Source organism: Rhamphochromis longiceps, linkage group LG3 (assembly GCF_057381845.1).
Source record: "Rhamphochromis longiceps isolate RC_006_pf linkage group LG3, R_longiceps_female_GT1.1, whole genome shotgun sequence".
In the NCBI taxonomy this organism is placed as follows: Eukaryota; Metazoa; Chordata; class Actinopteri; order Cichliformes; family Cichlidae; genus Rhamphochromis; species Rhamphochromis longiceps.
The window spans coordinates 8,699,182-8,727,099 of NC_140559.1; the positions used below are offsets into that span (position 1 = coordinate 8,699,182).

General features: G+C 43.4%; 1 protein-coding gene across 1 annotated transcript; it reads left to right on the top strand.

The window, feature by feature from the left end:
- The first annotated feature begins 650 nt into the window (after positions 1–650).
- Positions 651–27,711, top strand: mllt3 (MLLT3 super elongation complex subunit). The gene is made up of 13 exons (XM_085389155.1): positions 651–807; positions 1,372–1,552; positions 10,050–10,132; positions 11,649–11,792; positions 12,143–12,181; positions 13,692–13,802; positions 16,805–17,377; positions 20,178–20,247; positions 23,773–23,899; positions 24,705–24,801; positions 24,913–24,975; positions 25,132–25,203; positions 25,571–27,711. Exons 1-13 carry the CDS (start codon positions 796–798, stop codon positions 25,691–25,693), a joined length of 1,695 nt encoding a protein of 564 aa, XP_085245281.1. The 5' UTR covers positions 651–795; the 3' UTR covers positions 25,694–27,711.
- Positions 27,712–27,918: the final 207 nt, after the last annotated feature.

The following is a 27,918-nucleotide window of genomic DNA, read 5'->3' on the forward strand; positions in this document are numbered from 1 at the left end:
AAAGACTTTATAGACTGTAAATCTCACTCCAGTATCAGTGCTGGGAACCACAGACACGCAGTAAGAGAACAGAGACTCCAGTGAAGGCACTCCTACATTCCTTACTAATACTGCACAGTGAAAACATGCAATTCAACTAAAATAGAGCTTCAATACCGGCAAGACTTGTCGAATGCACGGACAGCTTCAGGAAACACAAAAAGGACCTACAGTCATAAAATTAGAGAAGCATAGCTTAGTTTTAATCCTGGCAGAGTGCAGAAGTCTTTGGAGCTGCATTAACAGCTTAATGTTGGAAGTAAATGTCTGTGCAGCTGGATTGCTGGCAACGGTATAAAAAAAAAGTAATTTACTAATTAAAATGATTCATTCTGGGTCATGCATATACAGGTTAAAATCATACACGCCAGGATTATAAACAGCTGTGTGTATATATGCTAACAACAAAGTCGAAAAGTAGTTAAGAAACCTGAATCTTTTCAAATAAACACACGTGGAGATTGTCTGAAAGACAAAACAAAAGAAAGACAAATCTAAAGAAATATGTATAAGGAGAATGTTAGGTATGTGGGGACCTGGAGTGCATCTTTACCGCAAGTGTTTTACTTTGAAAAGCCCCAAGCGGATACTGTCCACGTCATTACAGACGCTTTACAGCCGGCGAACCTTTCAAAGTCTTGGGTCTGAGTTGAGTCCCTAAGAAACCATGTCGGCCGTCATAGGCAAACTGCACTCACCTCTCATTTAATATAAAACGAAGTCTCCATGAAATAACAGGAAGGCTCGGCCTCAGCTATGGCCAGCTCGGTAAGTAGCTACTCACGGTGCTTTGCTGTTCCCGGCTCGGGTTTAAACACTATACGCGTGGACATTTATGGCACACCGGAGGGGTCCGTGGGTTTTTCTGCAACAAGGGTTTTCGGGCTGTACTGCTACTTAGCGCGCCGCTACCACATGAAATAATAGAGATGTTAAATTCCCCTCAGAGACAGACAGAGGAAAATCTTTCGGGAGAAACCCCCAAAACGTTTTGGCTAATGCGCCGATAGAGTGTTGGAGAGCGGCTGTAGTCAGTGAGAGGAGTCGCTGGGCCGGTAACGCAGACATGCCAACTTTGTTGAGAAGTTTGCTCTTTATTCTTACGATGTTACGGTTTAACAGTTGTGTAACGTTAGCTCAGGAAACAAAGCGCAGGACACACGAAGGTTGAAGCTCGTCGTGTGTAAGCGTGTACCTGTTGCTTCAGCTGAGAGGAAACAGACGTTGTTGGACAGCAGCAGACTGCAGTGTTTCAGGAACAAACACCTGCATGAAACATGGACCCGTGACCCGTCTCTAGTAACGCTAACCCTGCGTCTTTGTGCTTTGCAGGGTGCTGTGCAGGTGAAACTGGAACTTGGTCATCGTGCCCAGGTCAGAAAGAAACCCACGGTGGAAGGGTTCACCCACGACTGGATGGTGTTTGTGCGAGGACCAGAGCACAGCAACATCCAGCACTTTGTGGAGAAAGTGGTTTTTCATCTGCACGAAAGCTTCCCGAAACCAAAGCGAGGTGAGGAGAGCTGCCCTGGTGCTTTGTGTGGAGGGGTGGAGGTTAAGGGCTTCACATCTGTAATTGATCAAACACACACACACACACACACACACACACACACACACACACACATATATGTATATATGTGTGTGTGTGTGTGTATATATGTATACTTTTAATGTGTGTTGTATCTTCATGTGCGTGCATTTATTTCACACCTGTAGTGCAGCGTTTGCAGAGTCAGGTTCTCACTTAAAGTCCTTTCTGTCTTGTTGTCTGTGTAATGTTACGTCCTGGTGTCGTTTCACTTTTCATGTTTTGACACCAATAATCACATAAATAACAACAGACAACACAAATTAGTGAGTGAAGAGGTGCAGGCTGATGCTTCGGGTTATTATAATACAGTAATAACAATGATGGCAATAATCATATAATCAGGTGAAGTATGTGTCTACATGCATCTTTTTTTATTTATAGCAGCAGTAGTAATTAGTATAACATTAGTAGTAGCTGTAATAGACACAATAATATTACTACATACAAAACTTTATTTAAGTATAAATAGTTTAGTGTGTCATACATTCATTTATGAATTTCCAAACGTTTCCCAGACCAGTACAAACCAGTGTAAACAACTAACCTTGGAGAAGCCCACAGTTAACCTTCAGACTGTCCACCCAGTGTTCATCACATAGCTCCACAGACAGTAAGGATGATCAGTAATGTTGAACTTATTTAGCTCATACAGCCCACCTTTATCCTGGGCCAGATCAGTGAAACTCCCCTTTGTGTCAGTGCAAAGAAGTTAGACTCCGAGGTATCTTAAAATAAGGAAAACAGGACGTCTCAACTTTTCTACATGATAAAGAAAGAAATCTGTCAGCGTGACTCTTTGGAATTAAATTCTAAGAAAATGTCTCAGATAAATTAGTAAAGTTCTGGTAGCTCACTTACTGACCTATAAATCTAAAACTGGACATTTTTAATTTACACAGTTATCAGATTTAACTGTTTCTCTGTTGTTTTATTATGTTAGTGTAGTATCAGTGCCCTTTATCTATCGGAAAAAGCTGTAAAATGTAGAGAAAAATGCCAAGTTTACGCCTTCACAGTGTTTACAGCTGTCCAGTGGGTCAGACTGAAGTTTTTGCTAGACCGATCCTGGTCCCCGGGCCTTATGTTTGACACCCCTGATCTAAAACAATACTGGTGGCCACACAGATACTACTACTACTACTAATAATGATGATCATAATAATAATAATGAAATTATTAGAAAAATTGGTCTGTAATCAAACCAAAACTGTATGATATAATCTTATATAATATAAGTATATAAGTATAAGTAATATATAGTCTTCTAAATGTATTTAACTTTGTTATCTTATCCTGTACTCATCCTAAATACATAACACGTACTTTGTCTAAATTTTTTAATCATTATTTTTATTTTAGGAAACAAATGAGAGACTTTATTCAGACTAAAGTTGGGCGATATGTAAAAATTTTCCAACCGACAATCATCAGTCCAATAATCGGCGATGGGCGATAAATTCGTGCGTCCACAGACTTTTTGATTGCAGAGCAATGTAATCAGTGTAGTACGAGCAAAGTACTCAAACTCGACTAACTTGCATGAGCATGCACGTGTCCACCATCCGGCTGAGTATGCTCAGCCTATCGGCGATAGTCGAAATATTCATCCAGTCGCCCGACCCCAATTCAAACTCATTTTAATTATGTTCTTCTTCTACAATAATTCAGTCATGTAGATGGTAAAGCGTTGTTTGTTTGCGCCCATTGTTCATTAGTAGATCCTGAAATATATTTTACCGCAATAATCTGTAATGAAATTATGTAAAATAAATAAAACCTTTAAGCTTCAATAGTTATTTTGTTAAAGCTAACATATAACTGGGAAAATTTGTTGAAAAATGAACAAGTTAATGTTTTGAAGGTACAACTTCTTCACCACGTGTTGTTGCAGGAGGGGGTCAGAATCGACCCTGTGGTGTCAGTACTGAGTTTGAAATTGTAGTATCCTGACAACCTGTTCAGCAGTGGCAGACATCATCTGCTTGGAGTGACACACAGTTGAGTTTTTAGAGGAGTACAAGTACAAGATTAACTGTTAATGAAACACGGCACCCAGCTGACACAGCCCTACACACTAGAGCCACTGTGGAAAAGAAGGCTTAGTGTGGTAATATGGAAATCCACCACTGACGGGTGAGGTGATGGTGCTGGTCATCTCTTCATCAATGCACCTGTTGGTGAGTGGCATAGATCAGGGAGCATGTGAAGGTTTTCTCTTTAATAGCAGGAAACATGAGCAAGCATAAGGGTTTAAGATTGTGTTACTGCATCTCTAAACCTTCAGCTCCTATGGGATGTTCCCAGGCTGCACTGGTCAGTATCTATCAAAAGTGATCTAATGAAGGTAGGGTTAGTGTTAGTAAACCAGTGGGGTGCAAAGACTGACCTGTGTGTGCCAGTCCAACAGGTGACTTACTGAAGCTCACACTGGTGAAAACGTTGATGCTGGTTCTGATAGAAACGTGTCAGAACACACAGCGTGTCGCAGTTTGTTGCACATGGAGCTGCACAGCAGTAAGGATGTCCACGCTGACCCCCGTCTACTGCCAAAAGGGTCACCAGTGGACACCTGAGCATCAGGACAGGATGATGGAGAAGTGGGAGAAGGTGCCTTCTTTGAGTAGCACAAACTGGAACAACTGGGACAAGTCTAAGGTGTTGAGTTGGGCTTCAGATTCCACAGATATCAGTTCAGTCGAGCATCTGTGGGGCGTGTTGGACAAACAAGTCCAGTCCAAGGAGGCCTTGCCTCACAGCTTACATGACTTCCAGGATCTGCTGCTCCAGTTTAATCTGCCCCCCGATGGCTCACTGACTGGCCTATAATTCATTTTTGACATTTTCATTTAAACTGTTCTCAAACTGAACTTTATACCTGAGTATTTCCTAGTTTTACACTAGTTGGTTAGTCTAATGTTTTCCTTGTTTAATCAACTAAGAGATCAGTCACCAGCACATGTTGTTGCACCTGGACGTTGTGTGCTTCGCACAAAGATCTGAGCTCAGCTGTTTTTCTTGACATGGTTCCTTTCCAGTTTAACTGAAACAGCCACACAGGCTCCACCTACACACTGAAATAAAACGGAGACATTTAAAGACGTCACGAGCAGATATTAAAATTACAAACTGAAGTGAGGACTAACAGTTTGCTTTAATGGCAGCAGGTCGTGTGCTGATTTATACGATAACCTTTGCAGCAGTATTTACTACAGATGGTTATAAACTGTAGCCTTGGAAACCAGAGGGTTTGGAGGTGGGGGGGACTAAATGGACGTGGACGTCCTTTTAACATGTCTCCATTTCACTTGGCTTGTCAAATGAAATATAAGCTTTGTATGTCCACCTGGACATATCTGGGGTCTGTCGGGATGCCAAAAAATGTAGAAGGTGCTGAACATCAGTCCTGTAGCTCTGCTGCTGTTTACAGTTGTCAGCTGGTCTTTATTGGCTTGTGTAGCAATACCAAACCAAACTAGGTCCACTGATAAGATCTCAGATCCTAAGTGCTCTCAATATAGTCTTCTTCATATGTCAGCACATCAGTGTTTTCTTATCAATCCAAACATCGAAGGGAGTCAGAGCGAGAACGCCAAAAGATGGCGCATGTCTAACTTCTTCTCACTCTCCAAACGATTGGGTGTGTAGCTCGGAGAAGCTCCCCGAGTCGGCGAGTAAAGCCGCCGTTGCGCTTCATCATTGCTGCTGTTTAGTTAGCAGGCCAGCATGGAGGTGTTTCCATGGTGACAGCCAAATGGCAAAGCTGTCTGAACAAATGGAGGTAAAGACGTTGTTAGGAAGCAGCGAAGGCGGTGCTGTTTTTGGCAGCAGAGGCTCGTGCTGCTTAAGCACCTCATTTGGATTCTGTAGTGCCGTTTAATCTACAGATGGAGGGAATCTCTTCAGAGGTGTTTGATATTTCAGAGAATTGTCACTTTTATGGAAAGTTGGAAGATAAAAAAAATGGTTCATCTCCCTGAAAACTGCGTGAAACGTGTAGTTTGTAACGTGGAGGAAAAATAAATAAGCTCTGAGAAACTGAAGGGCTTCGGGATTTTGCCGGTATTGTTCCTTGATTCCTCAAAAATGCTTCCCACTCATGAAGGTGAAACACAAAGAAAGCTCCAGGCTGGCTGCTGTTGTTTACAAGAAAGCATGGGGTTAGGAGGAGGTGCCGATAAACAAGGCGGCCACCTCCAAGGAACAGGAACTGGGCTGTAAATGCCAACTCTTCCTCGGTTCAATCAATGAAAGGAAGTTTCAGGAAGTGGTTTATTGAAGCTTGATTTATTTGGGGTGTCTGTTGAAAGCTCTTTCACTCCTCTCAGTTGGCCTTACCATAAAACATTTGTCTTTCTTTACAGTCCCTCCCCACAACAAAGCTCCGAGGCCTGAGTCAGGACTCGCTCTGAGACTCGTGGCCTGCTGGTGGAGTTTTATTAGGGCCTGAAACCTGTGAAAGCCTATGCATTCATTTATTATTACTTGTTAACCTTTTTGACATGAATATATCCATAAGTCTGAATAATAAGTCATTGTTGTAGCCATACTCTCCATACTGGGACGTTATATCCAGTACATGATAGCTAGTAAGCAGATGTAGTGCAGCATGTCTTACCTCGTGAGGTAACAGGAGGCCAATAGTTTCAGGAAGTACTGGTGCACACCTGAAGCCCACCTCTGATGGTGGTGTAGTTTGGTTTCCACGTGCGTAGATTGTCTGTTGGATCTTTACCCTAAAATATGAAGCACATTAAATCGACTGCGCGTTGGTGCTGTACAAATAAACCACTCTTCTTCTTCGTCTTCTTCGTCTTCTTCTTCTTCTTGTGGCTGCTTCGTTTGAGGGTGCAGCAGATCACCCACCTCAATCACACCCTGCATATCCTTTATTCCCCCCCATGGAAAACATTAATATCGAGGAGCAGCACCGACTGGAGCTGATGTGACCAACCTGCTGTCTCTTTCTGCTGTTCACTTTTTCTCGATGGTTCTCGTAATGTTAGATTCGTTCTAACACTGGTTTGGCAGCTTTTATTGGACGTAAAGAATCATAATGTGCTCCATTATTACTTCCTTCTTCATCGGACTCATCAGTTACACGTCTGAGGAGCTACTTTCGTTATCATTATTATGATATGCAGATGTTGTCATAAATCAGATCTGAGTGTTCTCTGCTGTGATTTCAGTTTACGACTCTGAAGGTTCATCCAAACTTCGTAAACGGTCCTTCTCAGGCATGTTCGAGTTGTCCTACATCGTCTGCATCATGTTTGCTCTTCATCAAACATGTTGATGATGTTGACGCTAATAAAATCAGATCAAATAATAGGAAATTGATCAACCTTTTGCAAGAATTAAAGTTTGCCACCCCGGAGCTCACTGAGCATCCAACACTTCTGTGGTGGTTTTATAGGTGAGGTGTGGAAGTTTCACCCTGCTGTGTGTGCTGTTAGTCTCAGACCTTTGATCAGGAGTTTCTTTCAGTGCGTTTCTGTGGAGGTGTGTGTATCTTAACAGGCTGACATATGTGATATAGTGTGTATGCAGCCTGCTTCTGTATGTGACCTGCATTAGCATGTGTGCTAGCGGGGTGGGAGAGGTACGACGAGCAGCGAGGAGGATGCTAACCTTTAACTTGCTGAGGCTCTCCACCCGTACGGCCTAACTGACCTCCAACACAAACTTTAGCGTGTGCGTTCATCCCTGCTCTGCTCTTGCTGCTCAGGAGCTTAATGTTGACCTCATTTTGTCGAAGGGTCTTGCTGTTACCTGATTAGTGTGATGTAGAGTCAGGAGAGGTCGTGTAGGGTGGGGGAGTGCAGGGTTGTTGTTGGGTGCTCTGCTCAGTCAACCACAGACACTCTTCATCACCTGCGGTGAATATCATGATGAATTAGTGTTGTCTGTGCATAAATAAGCACTAATCAGATTCACCATGACATAAGAAGAATGCTTTTGCTCAGCTTTTTGTAGCGTTCATCCGAGAACAGGAGCAACTGTTGCCTGCTGGACCATAGCTTCATGCTGATGTGCAGCTTTGGTCGGTCCTTGCTCTTTGAGATTGGCTTAGTCAGTGCTATTAAAACTGTTCCAAAGTACTGTCTCTAGTAGAGCAACAGTGATTGAACGTCAAAGTGCCTCTTTACAGGGATGTATGAATGTAAGGGTCCTACATTAGCACCAATATAAACCCACAAACAGATGAGACGCAGGCGTTTTCAGACAAAGGAAAATGTGACAAAGCGATTACTTAGATCCAGGTTTGGCTGCTTGATCTTTTCTTTCCAAACTATCACATGTGTGTCTTTCTTGATAATTCCTTCCACCTTGACAAGATTTCCAGTTCCAGATGGACTGAAGCATACCCACAGCCTAATACTCCCACGCCCTCGTTTCACTGTGGGGACGTGTTTTTGGGGTCTACATCAGTCCCTGCGTTCTCCAAACATAAGCAATGTCTCTATTAGGGCTGTCAAAAAATAGGCACTCAGATGTTAATCACTGACTCCAATGGTACATATTTGCAAGAACATCAATACAAACAGTGCTGTTTTCACATGGCACTGCTGCAGTAAGTCAGGCATGCAGCTAACAGCTGTCTTTAACACCGAACAGTCCTTTCAGAGGCATCTCCAGAGATCAGTGAAGCTTGCATTTCACTAGTATTAAAGTATTAAGAAATTATCATAAATATTAACCTGGCAGGAGCACATGTCAGCATTGCTGTTTAACTACGGTATTAGCAATTACCAGGATGTAAAGAGCTGCCTGAAAGGTCAGTTTGGAAATCCAGGCAGTGAGCGGTGTGAGCGTTCACAGTAAGCACTCTGTTTTCTGTCTTCTTCATTTCAACACAGCTAATACCACACTTTGTCCAGATGTGATACATCAAGAATGAGGGGATGTAGGGTTGGGAAGTTCATGCCATAGGTGCTCTTCTAAAGAGCTCAGCGTCAAGGTCGGGGATCAAGGATTTGTAAAGTCTTGTGAATGTGATAACTCAAGGAGGAGGTCACCTAAGATTTTCAACTTGATACCAGAGGTGTATCTGCTGAAAATCTCAGATGAGTTTGAATCCCGCTGACCTCGTGGTTGGAGGACAACATCTCTGAAAATCAGCTCTGATTTTTAAATTCGTGTCTTTGGCTGAGGGGGAGCGCTGCAGGCCACCAGGATTGATTTTATTTAAATCAACTTTATATTTGAAAGAATTAGTTGAACGGTAACAACTTGACATTTTCAAGATAGAACTTGTTCACCATTACTTCTGTTGGTGTAGGATGCAGTTATACTCTTCACCATGCTATTTTTCTGGGTATTGGTATTAAAACTGAAACTGTAGTATTGTTACAAGCCTAGTGTCTATGACACATCTGTCCTAAAATAAGGATCCTGGTTCATTTTGAGGGTAACAAAGGCTGTGACATTTAATTTTGTCAAACAGCTGCAGATTTAAAAGTGTGGAAGGAAAAAAAATCCTGAAAAGCATGAAGCTAACGTTTCACAACAATCATTATGTGCTCCATCAGGTCATGGCTGCTTTTTCAACCTAAACCACTGAAACCTGAGCACATGTAGGATTTTCAAACTGAGCACATAGCTGTGTATACAAGGACACTGAGAGGTGCCACTGCTGTCATAGTATGAATACATGGACAGATATAGTTCTAGACTACTGGATTAGATCCGTGACCAGTAAGTAAAATAGTTTGTAACTTATTAACAACAATAATTTGAAAAGATGTGATTTTCAGGAACGAAGATGTTGGAGGCAGCAGAGGGACGATGTGAGAAAGATGTCGTCCTTCTCTACTCTCATCCATCCGTACAGCATTTCTACACATTCACACGCATCACCATCGTAGCTGCATGCTGTGATGTGTCAAACGGACAATATTTGAGAATTAAGCAAAGCTTCCTTTGTTCAATAAGCACACGTAACTTAATTAGTACATTTCCTGCATTGGTACAGTTTGTGACTCAGGAGGGATCCGCTGTGATCCGTGTGCTCCTCTACGAGCATGCGTGGACGTCTTGGCCTTGTCGTGTGTGTTTAAGGCTTTGGCTCTAATGGACGCCCGCTCTCTGTATCGATGCATCAGAGTAGGCTGCAGAAATTGAGTTAATGAGGTCTCATGAGAACACAGCTGCAGGATTAGTGTGTTTAATGACACAATAAATGAAGCAACAGTCTTAATACAGTCCTGTCACCTGGTTCAGGTGTGGAGGGGATGTGATTTATGTAATGGTTGGGTTTTTTGTGTTTGTCAGAGCGGCCGTCTCCCAGCAACCCAACCAGATGGCTGCAGCACACTCAGCGCTGCTCTGCATTTCATGTAACTGCATGAATTTAAAGCAAGCTTTGTGAACTGTCAGCCTCCTGGTGCTGAAGTCTAACAGCAGTTTTCTCTTTCAGTGTGCAAGGATCCACCGTACAAAGTGGAGGAATCTGGATACGCAGGCTTCATCTTGCCCATCGAAGTTTATTTCAGAAACAAGGTACATTTAACAAGCAGCAATCAGCTGCCAGGGTTTGTGTCTGTGGGTAATGCACTATTGTTGTAAGACCCTGAACCTCTAAACCATGAAGGGGTTTTTGTGTATGCTCTGAACATGTGTCGGGTTTGCACCAGGTCGTTCCTGAACTGCAGCTTTGGAGAGGCTGATTGTCAAATGTGTCCATTCAGAGCTGTTTTCATTTTTCTATCAAGAGTCACGTCTTTTCAAGCTGTTGCAACATTTTATGTATTATGTGGAAGCTTCTGCAGCGACGTTACTGAAGGAGTGTACGCGTGATTCAGTTGTGCTCTCTTGAAAGTGTTTTTGCTGGAAAAGAGAAAAAACTGGCCTACCAATACTCAGAGGTGTGTGTGCAGCTCTAACAAAGCAGCAGGTCACACACACAGCTGGGCCTAAAGGCGATGCCACCTTTGCCATGTGAGGGTAAAGGCTAGATGAACTGGTTCTCTCTTTGGGTGACGACACCTGGTAACGTAGGTCATGAATGCAGAGATTTAAATTAAACGACCCCACACAGATACTGGGTCAGAGCCATGAACTGGCACATCCAGTGGAGAGAAAGGTGCATTTTGTAGTGCTGGAAGAGCTCCATTATTGGTTATTGGTGCAAAATTCAGAAGCAGCATTTGTTCCAGAGTTTTAGCTTGTTACTGGTTCCACTGGTTCCACTGGCTCCATTTTCTTTGGCGTTTTCTAGCAGAGAGCCTTTCGAACACATCTAACAGATGCTGACTCCTGAGCAAAGGTCGTCTCAACCCAAACTGTCATCATTTCATCAAATGGTGATTCAAACTAAAAAAGCTAGTAAAAATAATGAAACTAAGTCCAAAAGCAAAAAATCAAAGTTGATCTTAACCCAGGAAAAACATGGATGTTCATTTGAAAGCTGCCTTAAATTTCTCAACTTATTTTTTTAATTACAATCAGGACTTGAGTTTGCTGTGTTACTGTGGTACTTACTTAGTGCCTCGTGTATCATATTTAACAAATACAGTTCTTGTACATAATCAGTGTGATTTATTTATTTTCCCCTGAAGAAAGTAAATAAATTGCACAACACATTTTTGCCAGATGTAGCAAATTCAATCAAAATGAAGGGTTTATATGAAATTTAAATTTTAATTAATTAATTAAAAAAAAAATTCTGTCTGTTATTTCATGGTTCAGGCTTCAGAGGGTGTTTGGGATCTGAATAAGGTAGTCCGGTCACAGCAGATGGCCCCGCCCCTCCTGTTAAAAGGGAGTTTTTCCTTCCCACTGTCGCCAAAGTGCTGCTCATAGGGGGTCATGTGATTGTTGGGCTTTTCTCTGTATCTACTGTCCAATATAAAGCACCTTCAGGCGACTTTTGCTGTGATTTGATGCTGTGTAAATAAAATTGAATTGAATCTAATTAAATGATGCAGTCAAAAACAGAGCATGATGTGGGTAACGTGCTGCATGACGGGTTTTTATTGTTTGTCCCTTTCGTGGTTTTCCTTCCACTTCTCCGTAGGAAGAACCGAAGAAAGTTCGCTTTGATTATGACTTGTTCCTCCACCTGGAAGGTCACCCGCCCGTCAATCACCTCCGCTGTGAGAAGCTCACCTTCAACAATCCAACAGAGGAGTTTCGTAGGAAGTTACTGAAAGCTGGAGGGGTAGGCACGAGGGCGTGACAGACCAGGTCCATCCTGGGCTGTCGCTTTATATCATGGATGTAGTATGTGTGCAGTATATGTGTATAGTCTTTACAGCAATGACATTAGTTTACGTTCCTCAGTAAATCTGAGGGTTTTAAAACTGCACTTCAGTATTGATTCACTTTATTTGACATGTCTGGAGCCTCTGATTGGCCCCACAGTGGGCTGAAGTGCTACAGTCAGTCTGGAGAGGACAGTCAATGGCTGAACTAGTTTACCCTGCATATGTGAGATATGAATAGTAATGAATAGTTTGTATTTTTCTGTTTACCAAGATTGTCACCCTGTTCTTCTGTTGTCCTTCACAGCAACGAAATCCTCACAAAAGAAGTTCAGAAGACTCAAAGGTAAGATTTCTAACAGGCTTGTAGCTCATGACGACTCCTCCCTGTTACTGTTACCACCTCAGCAATGACACAATGTAGCAGCTATTGTTGCTGCAGATGTTGAACTTTGTTGTAGCACTTTAATGTAAGGGATTTCAGTCAAAACCAGTTGTTTCAAATGTGTCCCGTTACTAAATTGTGCACTTGAACGACTGTCAGATCCACATAAGACGCCTGCAGTCATGGAAACACGGCGTTCACGGGGCAGTGTATGTACGGCCCTGCTGCTCCACACCAGCAGAGGTTTTGGTTGTTTTCTTGTCTGGAGCTTTTACATCTACGTTAACATAGTGCGACTGTCTTCCTGGAGTTTGCCAAAAATAACAGAGCAGCACAGTTGAGCTTTACAAAGTCACAAACCTGTGGTTGTGTATGGACAGGACCAAAGTGGACATGTTTGCTATAATGTGCAGTACAAAAACGCTGTTGCTAAACATAAAGCATGTGTTTCTTTTTAAAGCTGTGCCAGAAATCGTGGAACAACAGTTTATGTTGTTAAAATGTTGATAAAGTGTTTATAATGAGTTCAATAAACACATCTTTAACTTGCCATCCTTTGCTAAGCTTTTCAATTCCCTCACTGGGACTTTCATGTGCACTGACTTCATTTTAATCCAGTTTATTTACCTCCTCAACATGTCCTGAAGTTCTCCAGAGGCCTGGTAATGAGCTAGTCATGTGATTCAGGTGTGTTGACCCAGGTTGCGCTCTGTAACCTGCAGGACACCGGCCCCGCCCCTGCACTGCGATCTAAGATGACAGCAGGTCGACTTCATGATTAGCCGTAATTAGCTAAATGTTTAGGCTAGGCAGGAATCGGGTTCTGTTCTTGAGTAAGATTTCAGACCACGTGAGGCGTTTCATGAAGAGGGGCATGTGGTAGCACATGATGACCTATATAAGCATTCGATCAAACGTTTGGGGATTGGAGTTGCAGTTGGAGCGGTGCTCACTTGTTGTGCTTCAGGTGAACCTCGAGTGCAGCCAGTATAGTCTATGGTCATATGGTTTTGTGTGTGTTTGGTAACTGTGTGGCATTTATGTGTTACTCTAAATCTTCATGATATCCATCTTCACTTGTACAAGTGAAGAATCCTTTGTTGTTCTTTCTTTGATTGTTGTTGTTGTTTTTGATGCAGTTTTTTTTTTTTTTTTTTTTTTTATGGGAATGGGTTTGAGCCAAGTCAGTTACATGTACATGTGAGGCACTGATGTCACTGGGATGACTGGGATGAAATCGATGTAATATAGAACAAATATGTACAAAAGTGCTCACACAAGCTGCTTGACAGTAAAGCTGAACATTCTTTACTGATGTCCTTTTTTCTGGTACTTGACTCTACAAACACAGTGATATTACTCAGTAAATGACTGATTTATTATCAGCTGTCCTGGTAGAGACTGAACACTCTACATTTACTGAAAGCAAAGAACTCTCTGCTCATTTAAGCTGCTGATTTTCCTTTGGCAGGTGATGATAATGCAGGAGGGCTCAACCTCCCTGTTTGGCTCCCACCTCAAGCTGGCAACACTTCCCAACAGCTCTGACACAAAGAAAAGCAAAGGCTTTACTGCGTCCAAGGTCAGTGTCTCTGCTCTTTACCTTGCTAGCTTATAGCACCGCTGCTACAAAGGTCGCTCGTTTTGCAGCAAAGACCAGCTGCTGCAAAAAAGTTGTAGCACAAGCATGAAATATGTTTTTTAAACCTCAGGGTGATTCCGGCTTGTACTGCACTAAACGCTTTGGCCTGTCGGGGCCTGGAGCCTCTCCCAGGGTGCACCGGTGCTTGGTACTAATTTATTTATTTTGTTTGATGAATCACTAAAACTACAATATTGTTAGTTGATATACTTAATTAAAAAAGTAAAAAAAATCAATCAATAAATAATAATATGGTGGTAAAGTTTATATATGCTAAAAGCTTGTTGCTAGGCAAAATGATTATGTCATAATGTGTATAATTGAGCTGTGGTGAACAGAACTGAGATGGTGTTGTATGTGGATAAGAGTTTTCTCTGTATCTGTTATTATAGGATATACTGTACAATGTAAAGCTTGTTGTGATTTGGCTGTATGAATAAAATTGAATTGAACCGAGGTGCTTCGGCCTATTCTTAGCAGGAATGTGCCTGACTCATCAGAGCTGCTGTCATTAGACGTATCAGAAGGACTAGTTGTTTAATGTTAACGCTTTAATTGGTGCCCAATGGGAGAAAATTGTGTCTCCCATACGCAGTCGTCTGCCAGCAAATGGCAAAGCAGCCAACGCTTATAAAACTAGGCCTGTTATTGTTACTCACTGCTGAAGTGCAAAGAATGAGATCGCAGATGCAAGACGTGAGCTTTCTCCGAAGGTGGGCTTTTGCTTTGTGATAGGGTGACGAGTTCAAGAGGGACTCGGACTGCTCAAGAGTTGGGAGTTCGCCTTGTACTCGGAAGGTTGCTGGTTTGAGCCCCGGCTTGGACAGTGGTGGCGCCTCGCCTCTGTCAGTGCGCCCCAGGGTGGCTGTGGCTACAATGTAGCTGCCATCACCAGTGTGTGAATGTGTGTGTGAATGGGTGGATGACTGGATATGTAAAGCGCTTTGGGGTCCTTAGGGACTAGTAAAGCGCTATATAAATACAGGCCATTTACCATTTGAGTCAGCTGTCGCCGGGGTGAGGTGTTCAGGGCGTGGCCTTCTGGGAGGCGGTCCCAGGAGAGGCTGCTTCTCGGCTGGCTTGGGAATGTCTCTGTGTTTCCTTGGATAAACTGCAGAAGGCGGTTGTTGTGAGGGAGCTGTGGGCTTCTTCACTATATTTTCATTTATACTGTTTCTAGCACGTCCTTGGGTTTCATGTGAGGCGCTCTGCAAACCAAAGTCATTATTGATATATTTATTTTAATGCAACGACCCGTCAGAGGAAATGGATGATCATTTATGGTTTCTATGAATTGCATCAATGTGCATCATTAATAATGCACAGCACAATGTGCCACAGTGTATTCGTTTTGTCATATTTAATAGTGCATGAACATCTTTAGTAGAAAGTTATCTTCACATCATATTTAACCTTTAGATGAGAGACTGGACCCTACAGTCTTCCACAGGTGGGTCACAAATGTTCAAATCAGTGTTTTTATGCCACCTGTGTTATTTTGGTTACTAGTAACCAATGTTGTGCTTTAATGTTTGAAATATTTTCTTTTTAACGTTTTAAACATTTTTTTTAAACATTTTTAAAATTGGAAAAAGGGAAAATAATTCCTCAGCAGCAAAGATGTCATCGTCCGTTGTGTGTATATGCATGAGTACATCAGTGTATGTGGTAAGTTTAAAATTAAGATGGCTTGATATCAAAATCATGTTTTTATAGCTGGAACATTAAACCAGAACAACTGCTGTTAAAACCAACCTCAGCAGGTTAGTTTGGAGCCTCTGATGCAGCTGAGGGTTACCATCAGGTTACCTGTTTCTGTTCTGGGTTTAGTCTGGTGTTGGAGGATAACGTGTTCATCATGCACGATGTGAGACGCCACACAGCTGAGCAGCATTTACAGTGTTTGTCCATTATACAGCCCTCAAACTGAACCCACAGTGTGTTGCAGTGTTTCTTAGTTTCACAGCAGCCGTTTGGCTTTCCTCGTTTAGTCGGCTTAGAAATGAGTGGTCAGGAACATCCCTCATTTTTCTGAGATTGTTTGGATCCACTTTATAATATCTGACGTACATCAGAATGTCAGGGGCCGAAGATTTACCCGTGTGGATGTTTGTGGACAAAGAAACAGATATTTAGTGTTTTACAGTAATACAGCATCAGTGTTTCGCTGTACAGTTGATCATTGCAGTGTTTGTCAGCCAATATTGGGACACTGCGTGAAATGTAAATAAAAACAGAATGCACTGATTTAGAACTCATATTTACTCAGAAAAACTTGGTTTAAACTAAGAAAATGTAGAAAGATATTAGCAACACATTAGCAAACAGAATCAGCTGATCTGTTCCACACTTTGTGTTTTTGTTTCGCCCAATCAGCTTTGGTTTCAACATCAGCGTGAGGGACAGGATTAGAGCCAATCACCTGTTCAGATTATGATCCCACAGACTGGGACGATCCCACAGACTGGGACGAAACCACACCTGAGCAGTGTGACTGCTTCCTTCATAAAGGAGGCGTCTTGAAGCTGTACTATCAATAAAGGTTTTTGTACAAGTTTCAGTTAGTGTGTTCAGCACTTTTCCCTGCATTGTTTTTCATTACTATGCATAACTTAATATGTGCACGTGTATGATGTCTTTGCATGTGTGGACTGAGTGGGTTTCATGTCCACGGCACCTTTAAAAACATCTTTGCTTGTAAAATCGGTGGCGTGTTCGATACTGTATCAGCTGACAGCGGTATGGTCTCATTAGCGCCCTGACAGTGCGAGGAGCTTCCCTTTGCCTTGTGCCTGAACACTCTGAGCTTTACGTGTTTTTCCCGTGTAGCTTCAGTCTTTCTTTCTCTTTTGTTATTGTTTTGCTTGATGTCACTTTTCATCTCCAGCTACTTAAATATCCGACGCTACTATCTGATCTCCTGTGTTTGTTTCAATCTGCAGGATGGCTCTACAGGAAACACTTTCCTCATCATGGCCACAACCACCAGCTCTGACAACAGCAGCATCTCCAAACTCCACAAGCCATTTAAGGACCATATAGACAAGACCCCAAAAGATTTAAAAGACCCCAAAAGTGCCTTCAGGGACTCAGGCTGGGAACCCGGAAAAGCCCCCAAAGAATCTTCCAGGAAACCCAAAGAGAACCAGCCACTTAGAGAGATCAATCCTAAGATGGGCTTCAAGCAGCCCAAGTCTTTGTCTAAGGAGCGTAGGACTGAGGGGATAACTCATGCGTCGAGGTTAAACAAGCGCTTGTCCGGCCTCGAAGGTGACGATCACGGGACCAAAAGACGCAAAAAGGGGTTTGTGAATTCCTCGGAAATGCAGATTTCAGAGTTGGACGGTCCGTGTTTGGATAAGAAACTACTGAGAGACAGATCGCAGCTGCACAGCAGTAAGCTACGAGCAGAAAGCGAGGACGCAGACCTCAGGAGCGTGTCCACGCTGCCGCCATTCCAGGACCTGGTTGATGCTAATGACTCTGATATGGAGGACCAGTCTGCCAGATCGGATGTGAGTAAACGTGACGCTTTACTGTCGTTACAGCTGGGAATGAGCTCATCTACTGGTAACTTCCACCAGTAAACCTGGTGGAAGTTCTGGTGCGTTCGTCTGCACATTGATTGGTTTGGGAGCAAACAGCTGATGATGATGTCGAGTGTCTAACAGAGTGTCTGCGTCTTCTTCAAACCCGTGAGCCAAATTAGGAAAATGCTGCAGCTTCATGAACAGGCTGACATTTGACCTTGTTGCCATGCCCACGCTGGTTTGCAGAGAGCCTCCCCATAAAGAAGTTTTAAAGCCAAATCACAGACGAGAAAGATTTATGGTTTTACGGCACCTGAGGAGAAACGAGGGCCGTAAATAGCACAGCTCCTCTTTAATTCTTTTAGCTTTGAAAGAATCAAATGGCTGCGTGTTTGTGCTTCACAGCATTTCTTTCTGCAGCAGTTTTTATTTCTGTTGTCAGTGATTGTATGAAGTGCAGCTCTTTCATGCATCGTTCTCTGCCGCGTGGTTAGTCAAAGGAGTTCTCACAGAGTGGCACCGAAACCTGTGTTTTTGTCATGAAAGTAGCTTTGGGGTGGGGGCTGCTGCAGCTACTGGTTGTAAAAAGCATGTGGGCTGACAAATTCCAGGCATTTGATTGTGCCCAGGCTAGCAACCCTGGTGGGCCTGAGGCGACACAGCCCAGCGCTCCCATTGCTTCATCTTTGATCTCAGAGTTTGGGAGCGAGTGCTCGGATAAAAACGGCAGAGAAGGAAACGCGGACGAGGTGATGACATGAAGGAAGGGAAACTGGGTGTGGCCTCCGACCAGCACACGTCTGTTTAAAACGAATCAGTTTTATTTCCATGGCGCCGCATCGTCGAGGCGCTTTGTGCTGGATGGTCAGGACCCCACAGAGATGCTGGTGTCTCAGGATGCTGACGATGTCACACTGGTGACGTTCTGGTGACAGATAAATTTAGTAAAAGAAAGTTTATCATCTATTTGATTTAAGTGTCCACTCATCATCATCACACAGCACGAAGAGAAGAACATTTAATTATGGAAGAGTGTCTTAAACTTCAAACATGATAAAAATAATATCTTTATTTTGAATGACAGTATTCATGTTATCCTGAGTCTGTGCAGTGTTTTTCTACATTCAGCTGTTTTAATCACATCCCAGATTTGTTTGCTCTTCATGAGATGTCGTCTGCTGCTGTGGACAATCCTCTCACTCTTATTTTCAAACTGAAATGAGTGCCAGCCATCTGTTGTCATTAGCTTTGCAGGTTAGCGGGATTCATTATTGTAGGCTGAACAGATCACAGATGGGATATTGATCTGTGACAGTGGACGCGTGGAGGAGCGAGCGGGTTGCTCGCTGTGCAGAGCAGCGGGGGAACCGTAGCTGAACCCATTGTTGGGAACTAATCAGAGGAAATCCAGAGCAGATGAATCGGATGGTTCGAGCGTGAGGAGCAGAGCTGAGGCAGAGCGCTGCGAGCTGTGGATGTGAGAGCGGCTGCAGGCATCAACTTTTCCCACTTTGTTCCCCGTGGTTTCTAAACTAGACCGTCAGACAGTTTCCTGGATGTGCTGTCGGTTTATTGTCTCTTGATGTGATTGGGTTTGCTTACTTGGAGTAAAGGAGAACAAAAGCCGTAAACAGGAGTGCCGGTCAGATTTATGACACTTTGAAGAAGCCTGTAAACCAGCAGAGCAGCTGTGCGCTCTTTCTCTCACGTTTCTCCTCACCATGTTTTGCACTGTGAGGGTTTCCTTATGTATCTGTGCATGTACATTGAAACACGTTTAAACGTGCACTGTCATTGTTTAAGTCCACATCTCAGTCAATCTGAAAGAGTCAAACATCCTCACTCTGGGCTGTGTGAGCCTCTGCTGCCTGTGGGCAGATGCTGCTTCAAGAAAGGGTTTAAAAGAACGATTTTCATTTTTGGCTTTTATGAATCCAAACTACAGACGTGTCAAACACAAACATGGACATGAAGGGAAGGACTGTATGGAAATGTCAGCACACACTGTGAACTGTGTGTGCTGTTATAAAAGGTACTGCTTCAACCTTGAACATTTACACAGAAATCTAATTTTCTCTTGATGCTTTGCCGACCCAACAGACGATGGATGGCACTATGAAACCTCCTGTTGGAGCTTTTCTTTCTCCAACTAATGTCAGGACAGATAGTTCTGACATTAGTTGGAAAAAGACATCCAGTGCTCTCTGCAGCCTCGTTTGTTTTATGTTTGTATTTGTTGAAAATAAATACAAACCTTGATAAATAAACATATTTTTAATAAAGAGAGTCCCCCTCACTGTAACTCTTAATTCCTGTCCCTTGGAGGTGGTTTGAAAGCCGAACGTGTTCAAAGTGGGAACACTGGTGAGTCCAGGTTGGTCCACTCCTGCTGGGTTTGGTCTTCTTTCAGCACATACATAATAATAACAGTAAATGGTAAATGGCCTGTATTTGTATAGCGCTTTTCTAGTCCCTAAGGACCCCAAAGCACTTTACACATCCAGTCATCCACCCATTCACACACTGGTGATGGCAGCTACATTGTAGCCACAGCCACCCTGTGGGGCACTGACAGAGGCGATGGTGTTGGACACTGGTGCCACCGGGCCCTCTGACCACCACCAGTAGGCAACGGCCCAAGGACACAACGACCGAGACTGTCGGAGCCGGGGCTCGAATAGTATTCATTTGCTTCTGTGTTTGCAGAACCGCCACATTCAGTCAAACAGCAGTTTGAGTCATATTTTTATCATTAATCGCTGCCTGTTTCTCTTCTTCCTCCCAGTCTGAGCAGCCCAGTCCAGCGGGTTCCAGCTCCAGTTCAAGCTTTGCTCCCACACCCCACAAACGACAAGGTAACCGACTTGGACCGTGCACACAAGTTACAAAGTTTAGTTTGTGCTGTTTGTTAGTGACACTAACATCATACGTGACACTTCGTGCAGTCAAAGCGATGTAACCAATAAACTGCAGCGCTTTGATTTGTTTGTTTTCGTGATTGTCATGCAAGCGTAACACCAAGTACACAGCGTAACACCAAGTACACAGTGGTAGCCTAACACTTATTGTGTGCCCTGTAGAGACTGTGGTATGGTTGTCATAAGGTTGCTACACTGTTACAAATTAAAACTAACATTTCCTGTTGGATTAAACGCTGCTTAGCAGCAGGATCGATATTGAACAGTGTTGTTTCACCGCCTCCAGCTGACACGCAGCACCCCTGCACACAGGCAGACACACAACCTCTTTCCTCACTACGACACATGTAGCTGACATTCACAACAATGCACAGCACTCAGCAAAACTCCAATGTAAAGAAAACTGAAGTGTTACACAGTTACCATAATCGTTAACCTGCTTGGTGGGAATTTAACATGCTCACGATTTGAGATAATTAGCTGTTATCATTAAAGTGGACATGAAACGCTACATGTATGAAGGCTAATTTACACCACTGAGCCCTGCTCTCAAAGGTAACGCTGTCTGTGCAGCTCGATTTAAGAAGTAAGTGCTTAAAGTTAAAGTTTATATAACACGTTTACCGACATCAGCATGTGATGTCACTGGGTTGGTTAGTTTATGTTAGCTTACTAGTAACAGTAACACTTTAAAATAGTCGGTGCTAGTGCCTATGGCTGATTACAAAACAGTAACAATACTGTGGCTCTATGTTAATTACACATGGAGGCGTTTGCCTGAAAAATGTTATGCTCATGTTAATCTCCTAGGACCGGGCGTCCACATATGTGGACATCACATTTTGGGTTATTTAGACCAAAATACTAAATTTTGCTCTACAAGGGCCTGATATCCACTTACGAGGACATTATACTGCTGCTGTTCTATCAAAATTTTATCAGATGTGGCTGATATTTTTCTTAAAAAAAAAAAAAAAAGGTAAAAAACCAAATCTGGTAATTCTTTGTTTTTACATTCATCGGGCCCCAATGTGACCAAATATCAAAGAGAAAGTCTGGAACTGAAGTTAAGAAGTACCCACCGAAGGAAGGATGAATGGCTGGATCATGAAAACCTGACATATCTCTGCATGTTGTGTTTTTCCTCTCGGCTGTAAAAAGGCTGATTGTCATCACCCCGCTGGTCGGATGGTTGGGGTGGAGAGCCAGGTTTGTGCATGCAGTACCTCAAGAACGAGGCTACGTAGGATTTAAGCTAACGACGTCGACGAGTTTGAATCTCGGTGACCTCGACCTCGAGGTCTCTGGCAGTGGACCCGGTCATGTGAGAAATGTTGTGCCTGGCTCTTCCACTTTAGGGATTACAGCTCCTAACGCGTTCATTCCTACTGGGACCACTTCGTTCTTGACCTTCTACGTTGGCTCCAGTTTTCCTCCAGTTTTTCTCATGCTCCCCTTCCTGACATGCTCTCTGCTGGGACTGCCACATCTATCACAACTGCAGCCTTCTGCTCCTTGTCCAGCACCACTGTGTGTGGTTGATTAGCCAGCAGCTGCTGCCAGGTGTTCTTGGAGGGCTGTTTGCCTCTTTAGCCAGTAGGTGTCCAGTACTATCCAGCTCTTCATTGTGGAGTCATTGTTGGATGTCTGTGTTTGTTATGTTGGCTTTTTCTGGGAGGTTCTTTGGTCTGCTGTTGGGTCCTCCAGCCACCTGATGTTGGTGTTGTGTGATGCTACTTTCTCACAGTACTGCTCAGTCTCAGGACCTGGTCATGGCGCCATCTCTGTCTTCCCTGGCTAACAGTAGTCTTGCATTCTTCCAGCCTGTGCGCCATCGCCCCACATAACCTGCACTGTGGCTCCTCCGTCATTGACTTGTAGACTAAGCGGAGCAATATTAAGATGTGGAAAGGCTCCAAAGTTAAAGCCAATTAATCGTCTGCTTTGACAGGTCCCACTATGTCCAGATTCCTTGTAAACCCAGTTCCGTGCTTTCCTCCTCTAGCTGCCGGACCTCGGCTCGGACCATGCCTCTCCTCAGCCAGGGCTCAGCTATTGCCCATTGTTGGAAGTGGGTGGACCCGAGTCCCTAACGCCCCATGCAGGACTTGCCAATGAGTCTTGGTACTATACCATGCTGGTATAGCCAGACCTTGAATTCGCCTGGTATGCCTGAACCTGCATCTTATGTAGCCACTCTACATCGTGCTCCTGCAGTGGACGAACTCTCATTTCCAGCCCGCTGGCACAGACTTTCCCGGGAAGGCTGAGGAGAGTGATCCCTCCTACATATTCTAATATGAACCATAAGCTTTATTATTGTAAAGTGGAAGCATTAACTAGCTGTGTATATCATATTGTCTGCAATCATACACAAATTCTTACGTGATACAAAACTGTCGTACTGAGATATCATTGCTATAGCAACACCAGGTGGTTATGATCCCTAGTGCATGCAATTAAGAGACAAGCCTGGGCATGTCTGGGAGTGAGAGCCACATGTGTCAGTCTGCAGTGGAGCAACTTCAGGAACCTCCAACAATCACAGTGCTCTGCAACATATGCAAGAACCTGTTTCAGCCCTTCAGGTGAAAAAACTGTGCGCTACAGTCAGGCTGTGTGTGGGGAGATATTAGCTGCTGGTGTCATGTGACCCAAATGTAAACAAATGACTCCACCAAGTGTGGCTGAAGGACGTCATGTGACAGGAAGAGCAAACAGTGGATGAAAGTTACTGATACAGTACATGGTGCAAGACCAAAGCAGCAGGTTAAAAAGCTCAACTCATGACCCAACATCCCAGGTAGAAGAGAGTCTTCAGTTTTATTGTGAAAATATTGTGCAGGTTCCTAAAGAGTCACAAGGTTAAGTTACTTTAGTTACTGTTTAACAAAAGTTTCCAGGCCAAACTACGACTGTTTCTGTACTACATTTGACTTATTCTGTGTTGCAGTGCCATGCCACTTTCACGCTGCTGCAAACGGCACTGTGTCATCAGTGACAGTAGCTCATTGGAAGCAATCATGGGATGCCCTTCATTTAATCAAACTTAGAAATGCTGCCGAAAATATCTTTTTGTGTAAATGATCAGAAACATTATTACCACAAATCTTCTTAAAGTATCACTTTGAGCCTGTAAACAAACGGGCACAGCCCTGGTTTATAAACTTTTACTTTGAGTCGGTTCAGAAAGTTGAAGACGTCGTAAGAGAGGCTGCTAAATCATTTTGAGATTGAAGAACATGAAAGAATCATGTTGTTTTCCTGAGCAATGAGAACAATTGAAAACCAGAGCTGTAAGTCAGCTATGTAGAGTTCGAGATGTGTGCATGTTCCCTTTGAAAGTCAGATCACCACATTTGCTGAGCTTTACAGTACCAACGTCACAATCTGCAGCTTTCTGCTTGTATTCCTGAGGTTTAAACTGCAATGACTGAGGCTTTATTGAACTGTTCCACTCAGTGCTTGGCCCGCTGCAGTCAGTGATGCAGGATCTGCACTCGGACGACGACGACGATTCAGAGGACAACAACGACGACGTGGATTCAGACACGGATCGAGCAGCACACCTCACACACCACCAGCACAGGTTAGTAACCCGAGGGCAGCTTTTCGAATGGCTGAACCGCACACTAGTTTAGTTTCATAGAGCTGTGTGCAGACATTGGTAATGAATTCCTTCTAACCAGGATATTGCTATTATGAGGGCTACTTTGTATCTCACATGTTTGTGCAGTAGAGCCAGCCTTTAACAACAAACCTGTAAAATGATGAAGAGCCGCCATTTAAATCTTGGTTAAAATTGCTTGGGACAGTTTCTAAAGGTTCTTTCAACGTGCCTTTTACTAACTTTTCAAGTATTTCATGTAAGCTCTTTCCAACTCTCTCCACCATCCTGTTGGTGGAGGCGTGCCGTCAACCTTGGCCAAAAAGCATAACTTAACCAGATCGTCTCCGTCTCCAACAGTTGACCGGTTTTCTATCATCTATGCCAGGGGTGGGCAATTCCAGGCCTCGATGGCCGGTGTCCTGCAGGTTTTAGATGTGTCCTTGATCCAACACAGCTGATTCAAATGGATAAATGACCTCCTCATGATGTCCTGAAGTTCTCCAGAGGCTGGTAATGAACTAATCATGTGATTCAGGTGTGTTGACCCAGGGTGAGATCTAAAACCTGCAGGACACCAGCCCTCGAGGCCTGGAGTTGGACACCCCTGATCTAGCAGGCCCCTCCCTGACACTGATTCTGCGAGAGTCATCTTCATGTTAAAGACCGTCCTTCGTCCCCACTCTCTCACATGCTGCTCATGGGGGATTTTTCATTGTTAGCGGTTTTTAGCTAACAGCTGAGACAACAGTTTTAATGTCTTTATTCTTTGTGACTTCATACTTAGGATTAGTTTAAGTGATGGCAGCAGAAGTGACAGCTCCTCCCATTCCCCGCTGTCGTGCAGTGAGGCCCCGCCCTTATTAAAGTCTACTAATAACCAGGTAATCATATCAGTAATATACTGGCTTATGTCTTAGATCAGCATGATTGAAAGCCACAGTATCCAGGTGTGTGCGTGACCCTGGGTGACTCTTTGCTCTTCTGTCTGTCAGATAGTGGAAGTAAAAAGTCCCACCAAGCAGAGCAAGCAAGACAAAAGCATGGAGTGTGATAAGGTGAGAACGAGTGTCTTTGGTTTTTAGAAACAGTGCGTGTAATGTGGACTAGACTAGTAAATATTCTGAAATATGGAAAGTGTTGTTATGTCTTGGGGTTTGTTACCATCAGCCACTGCTACATCATGACAGCCGTCTTTGCTTTGTGCTTTTCAGGTTTACCTGGATGAGCTGGTGGAGCTGCATAAAAGACTAATGACACTAAGAGAAGGTCACATACTGCAACAGGTGAGCTGATGTCAGCAGTGTCCGATACGTCCATCAGACACAAACCCACTTCTACAAAGTTTGGGATCCGTGTCAGATGTAAAAACTGAATTCAGTGATTTTCAGATCTCAGATTTTATTCACACGATTTAAATCGACCAGTTGAGGAAACACGTTAGCGCAGGTCGAAGCTCTCTTCTGATTGGCCAGCTGAGAGCATGGTGTGCCTGCAGCAGATGACTGCATAAAGAAATCTGCTTGTTTAAAATAAATATTAGACCTTAGACGAAATAATAATGATGAAGTAGTAATGTATAACAATAGTTAATAGTTGCAGACTTTACTTTGACCCAGCCTGTGCCCACCACTCTCACTTTCTGTCTTGCAGATTGTAAACCTGATTGAAGAGACCGGACACTTCCACATTACAAACACTACGTTTGACTTTGACCTTTGCTCTTTGGACAGAAGTACAGTAAGGAAGCTGCAGAGCTATCTCGGGACGTCCTGAGGCACACAGCAGTTGGGTGCTGGATCCGAGCCTCTGACTCGTCCTGTATCAGTTCCAGCTGTAGTTGGCGTGTCTAAACCTCACAGTGGGTCCAGCCTGCTGCTTCGACCCCCCTGAACAAAGAGTTCACCCTGCTGCAGAAATCGGGGGTAGATGTACGAGATCAGGATGTCAGCAGGCAACAATCTGAAAGCTTGATATGAAGGGTTGGTGGGTGGGAGTGATTCTGCTGCCATGTATGTTGTTGTTTATCGTGACAAGTGCATGATCAACTTTGCCTTACAACATTGTACGTCTTATTTATTAAATTTAGTTTGCAGGTGTGTGTGCGTGTGTGTTGGGTGGAAAAAAGTGAAACAAGACTTTGAAGAGCTCTAAGGCACAAGTCTGACCAGTAACACTACTCTGCTTCGGTCTCCGATCAGATATCCGATTCATTCATTTCCCTGGGATCAAACAGCGTCCGCACAGATGCATCTCTGTTGTTCTGTTTTGTTGTGTGCGACCTCACAGTTTGCAAAGACGTGTGAAATATGAAGAAGAATCCAGCAGGAGGTCTGGATACAAAGTGACACATCATGGCGAGCGTGCTGAGTTGAGAGCGCCGTCGTCTGAAAACTAAAAGTTGAGAAGTTTCTCCAGTTTGTTCTGGAGTTAAAGCTTTAAAAAAAACTTTATTTGTAAGTGTGTCTTTATTAAAGCCACCTTTATGCAAACTCTGAACTTTGAATCCACTGGAGCTTTACAAAAATCTTTGGCCTTGTCTCCTGCTGAAAGTGTCCTTCCTACATAGGAGTGTAGGGAGCACATTAACATAAAGGTCCTTCTGAGAATAAAGTGGAAATGTGCAGATTAGTTATTGCAACTAAACCTGATCCTGAAGCATTTCACCAGCTCACAGTGCAGCCGTGGCACTTAAAACGACTGTAATCGCCACATTTCAGTGTTTTTCTCTAAAAAGATTTTTGACTTTATTCTCAAAACGATCGACATTGTTTTTTAATCTTACTGTGGTCCTGTTATTCGGCTCTACAAAGTGAACTCAATTTACCAGCTTTAAATACCAGATGAACTCATGTCGGCTGCTTTAAAAACCTGTTTAATGTTGTTTAAACAGCAGGGCATGAATGGCTGCTCGCCTGTGCTGAGCACTCATCTTTGGTACAGGAGAGCTGCCTCTCAGGAGGTCCTGCCCACTAAGCTTTTGCTTCTGATCGCCTGCCTAAGCACAGATCATGGGTTCAGTTGGTTTAGGATGTTTGTAGACAAAGATCCACTAACACGTGGAGTCATACAACCGACCCAAAACCTGCAGGAGGAACCGTTAACAGGTACTCTGAGGTGTGGATGTGTTTCACCTGTTAAATCAAAGCTCGGCGTGAGACGAGGCCTTTCTTGGAGTCGCCACAGGGACACGTGACAGTCTGATGAGGATGATTTCGTATTTTGAGGATTGAATGAACTATAAATGTTCTGTATGATGTGCAGATCGCACACATGTGGATGAGCTGGTTTTTGTATGTGCGTCTGAAGTAGCTGTGTACACTGTGCACAAATTGTGGTGTCAGGCCCAAAATGTTTGCTGTGTGCATCTTACAGCAGCCTCTGATCATTAGTTCAAAATATCAGCTTTTAGCTCCACCTAGTGGTAGCATGTTAAAACTGCTGCACAGCTCCCTGAAGTGGGAAATCCACAGTTAAATGATTCATCTCATCTTTATTCACTGCTTATATTAAGTTAATGTGAATGATGCATACAAAGCCCTGCCTTTGGTTCAAGCAGACTTACTCCACGATTCTGTGACCATCGTTACCCCCAAAGTCGATGTGTTTGCCTAAAAATATGTAAAATGTTGTTTCCTGGTTAAAGCAGTCACAGGACAGCCCTCCGTAAAGGAAGCTAAAATAGACTGATTGCCCCCTATTGGCTGTTAGTACAGGCCGACAGCTTCACCCTTCTGTACTACACCTTAAAATAATATAAACTCATTAATAGCACTAATAAAAATGTGATTATCTGACCGGTTTTTGATGTGATGCTTTATAAACAGTGCGTTTCGTTATGGCTGACAGCTGCAGAGGCCCCTGTTTAGATTACAGTAGCTGTTCTGCATCCTTAAAACTAACCTGCCTGTTCCAACAACAAACTTAAGTAGTGCAGCTGCTAAACTGTAGTGATGTACTCAGAGCCTGGAGACCCAGACAGCGCCACTGGTAAAATCAGT

Excerpts from the sequence above, each read along its gene's own strand:
- mllt3 (XM_085389155.1), top strand. Across the intron at positions 10,133-11,648 it reads AAGTTTATTTCAGAAACAAG|GAAGAACCGAAGAAAGTTCG; the intron begins GTACATTTAACA and ends ACTTCTCCGTAG. Across the intron at positions 12,182-13,691 it reads GAAGTTCAGAAGACTCAAAG|GTGATGATAATGCAGGAGGG; the intron begins GTAAGATTTCTA and ends TTCCTTTGGCAG.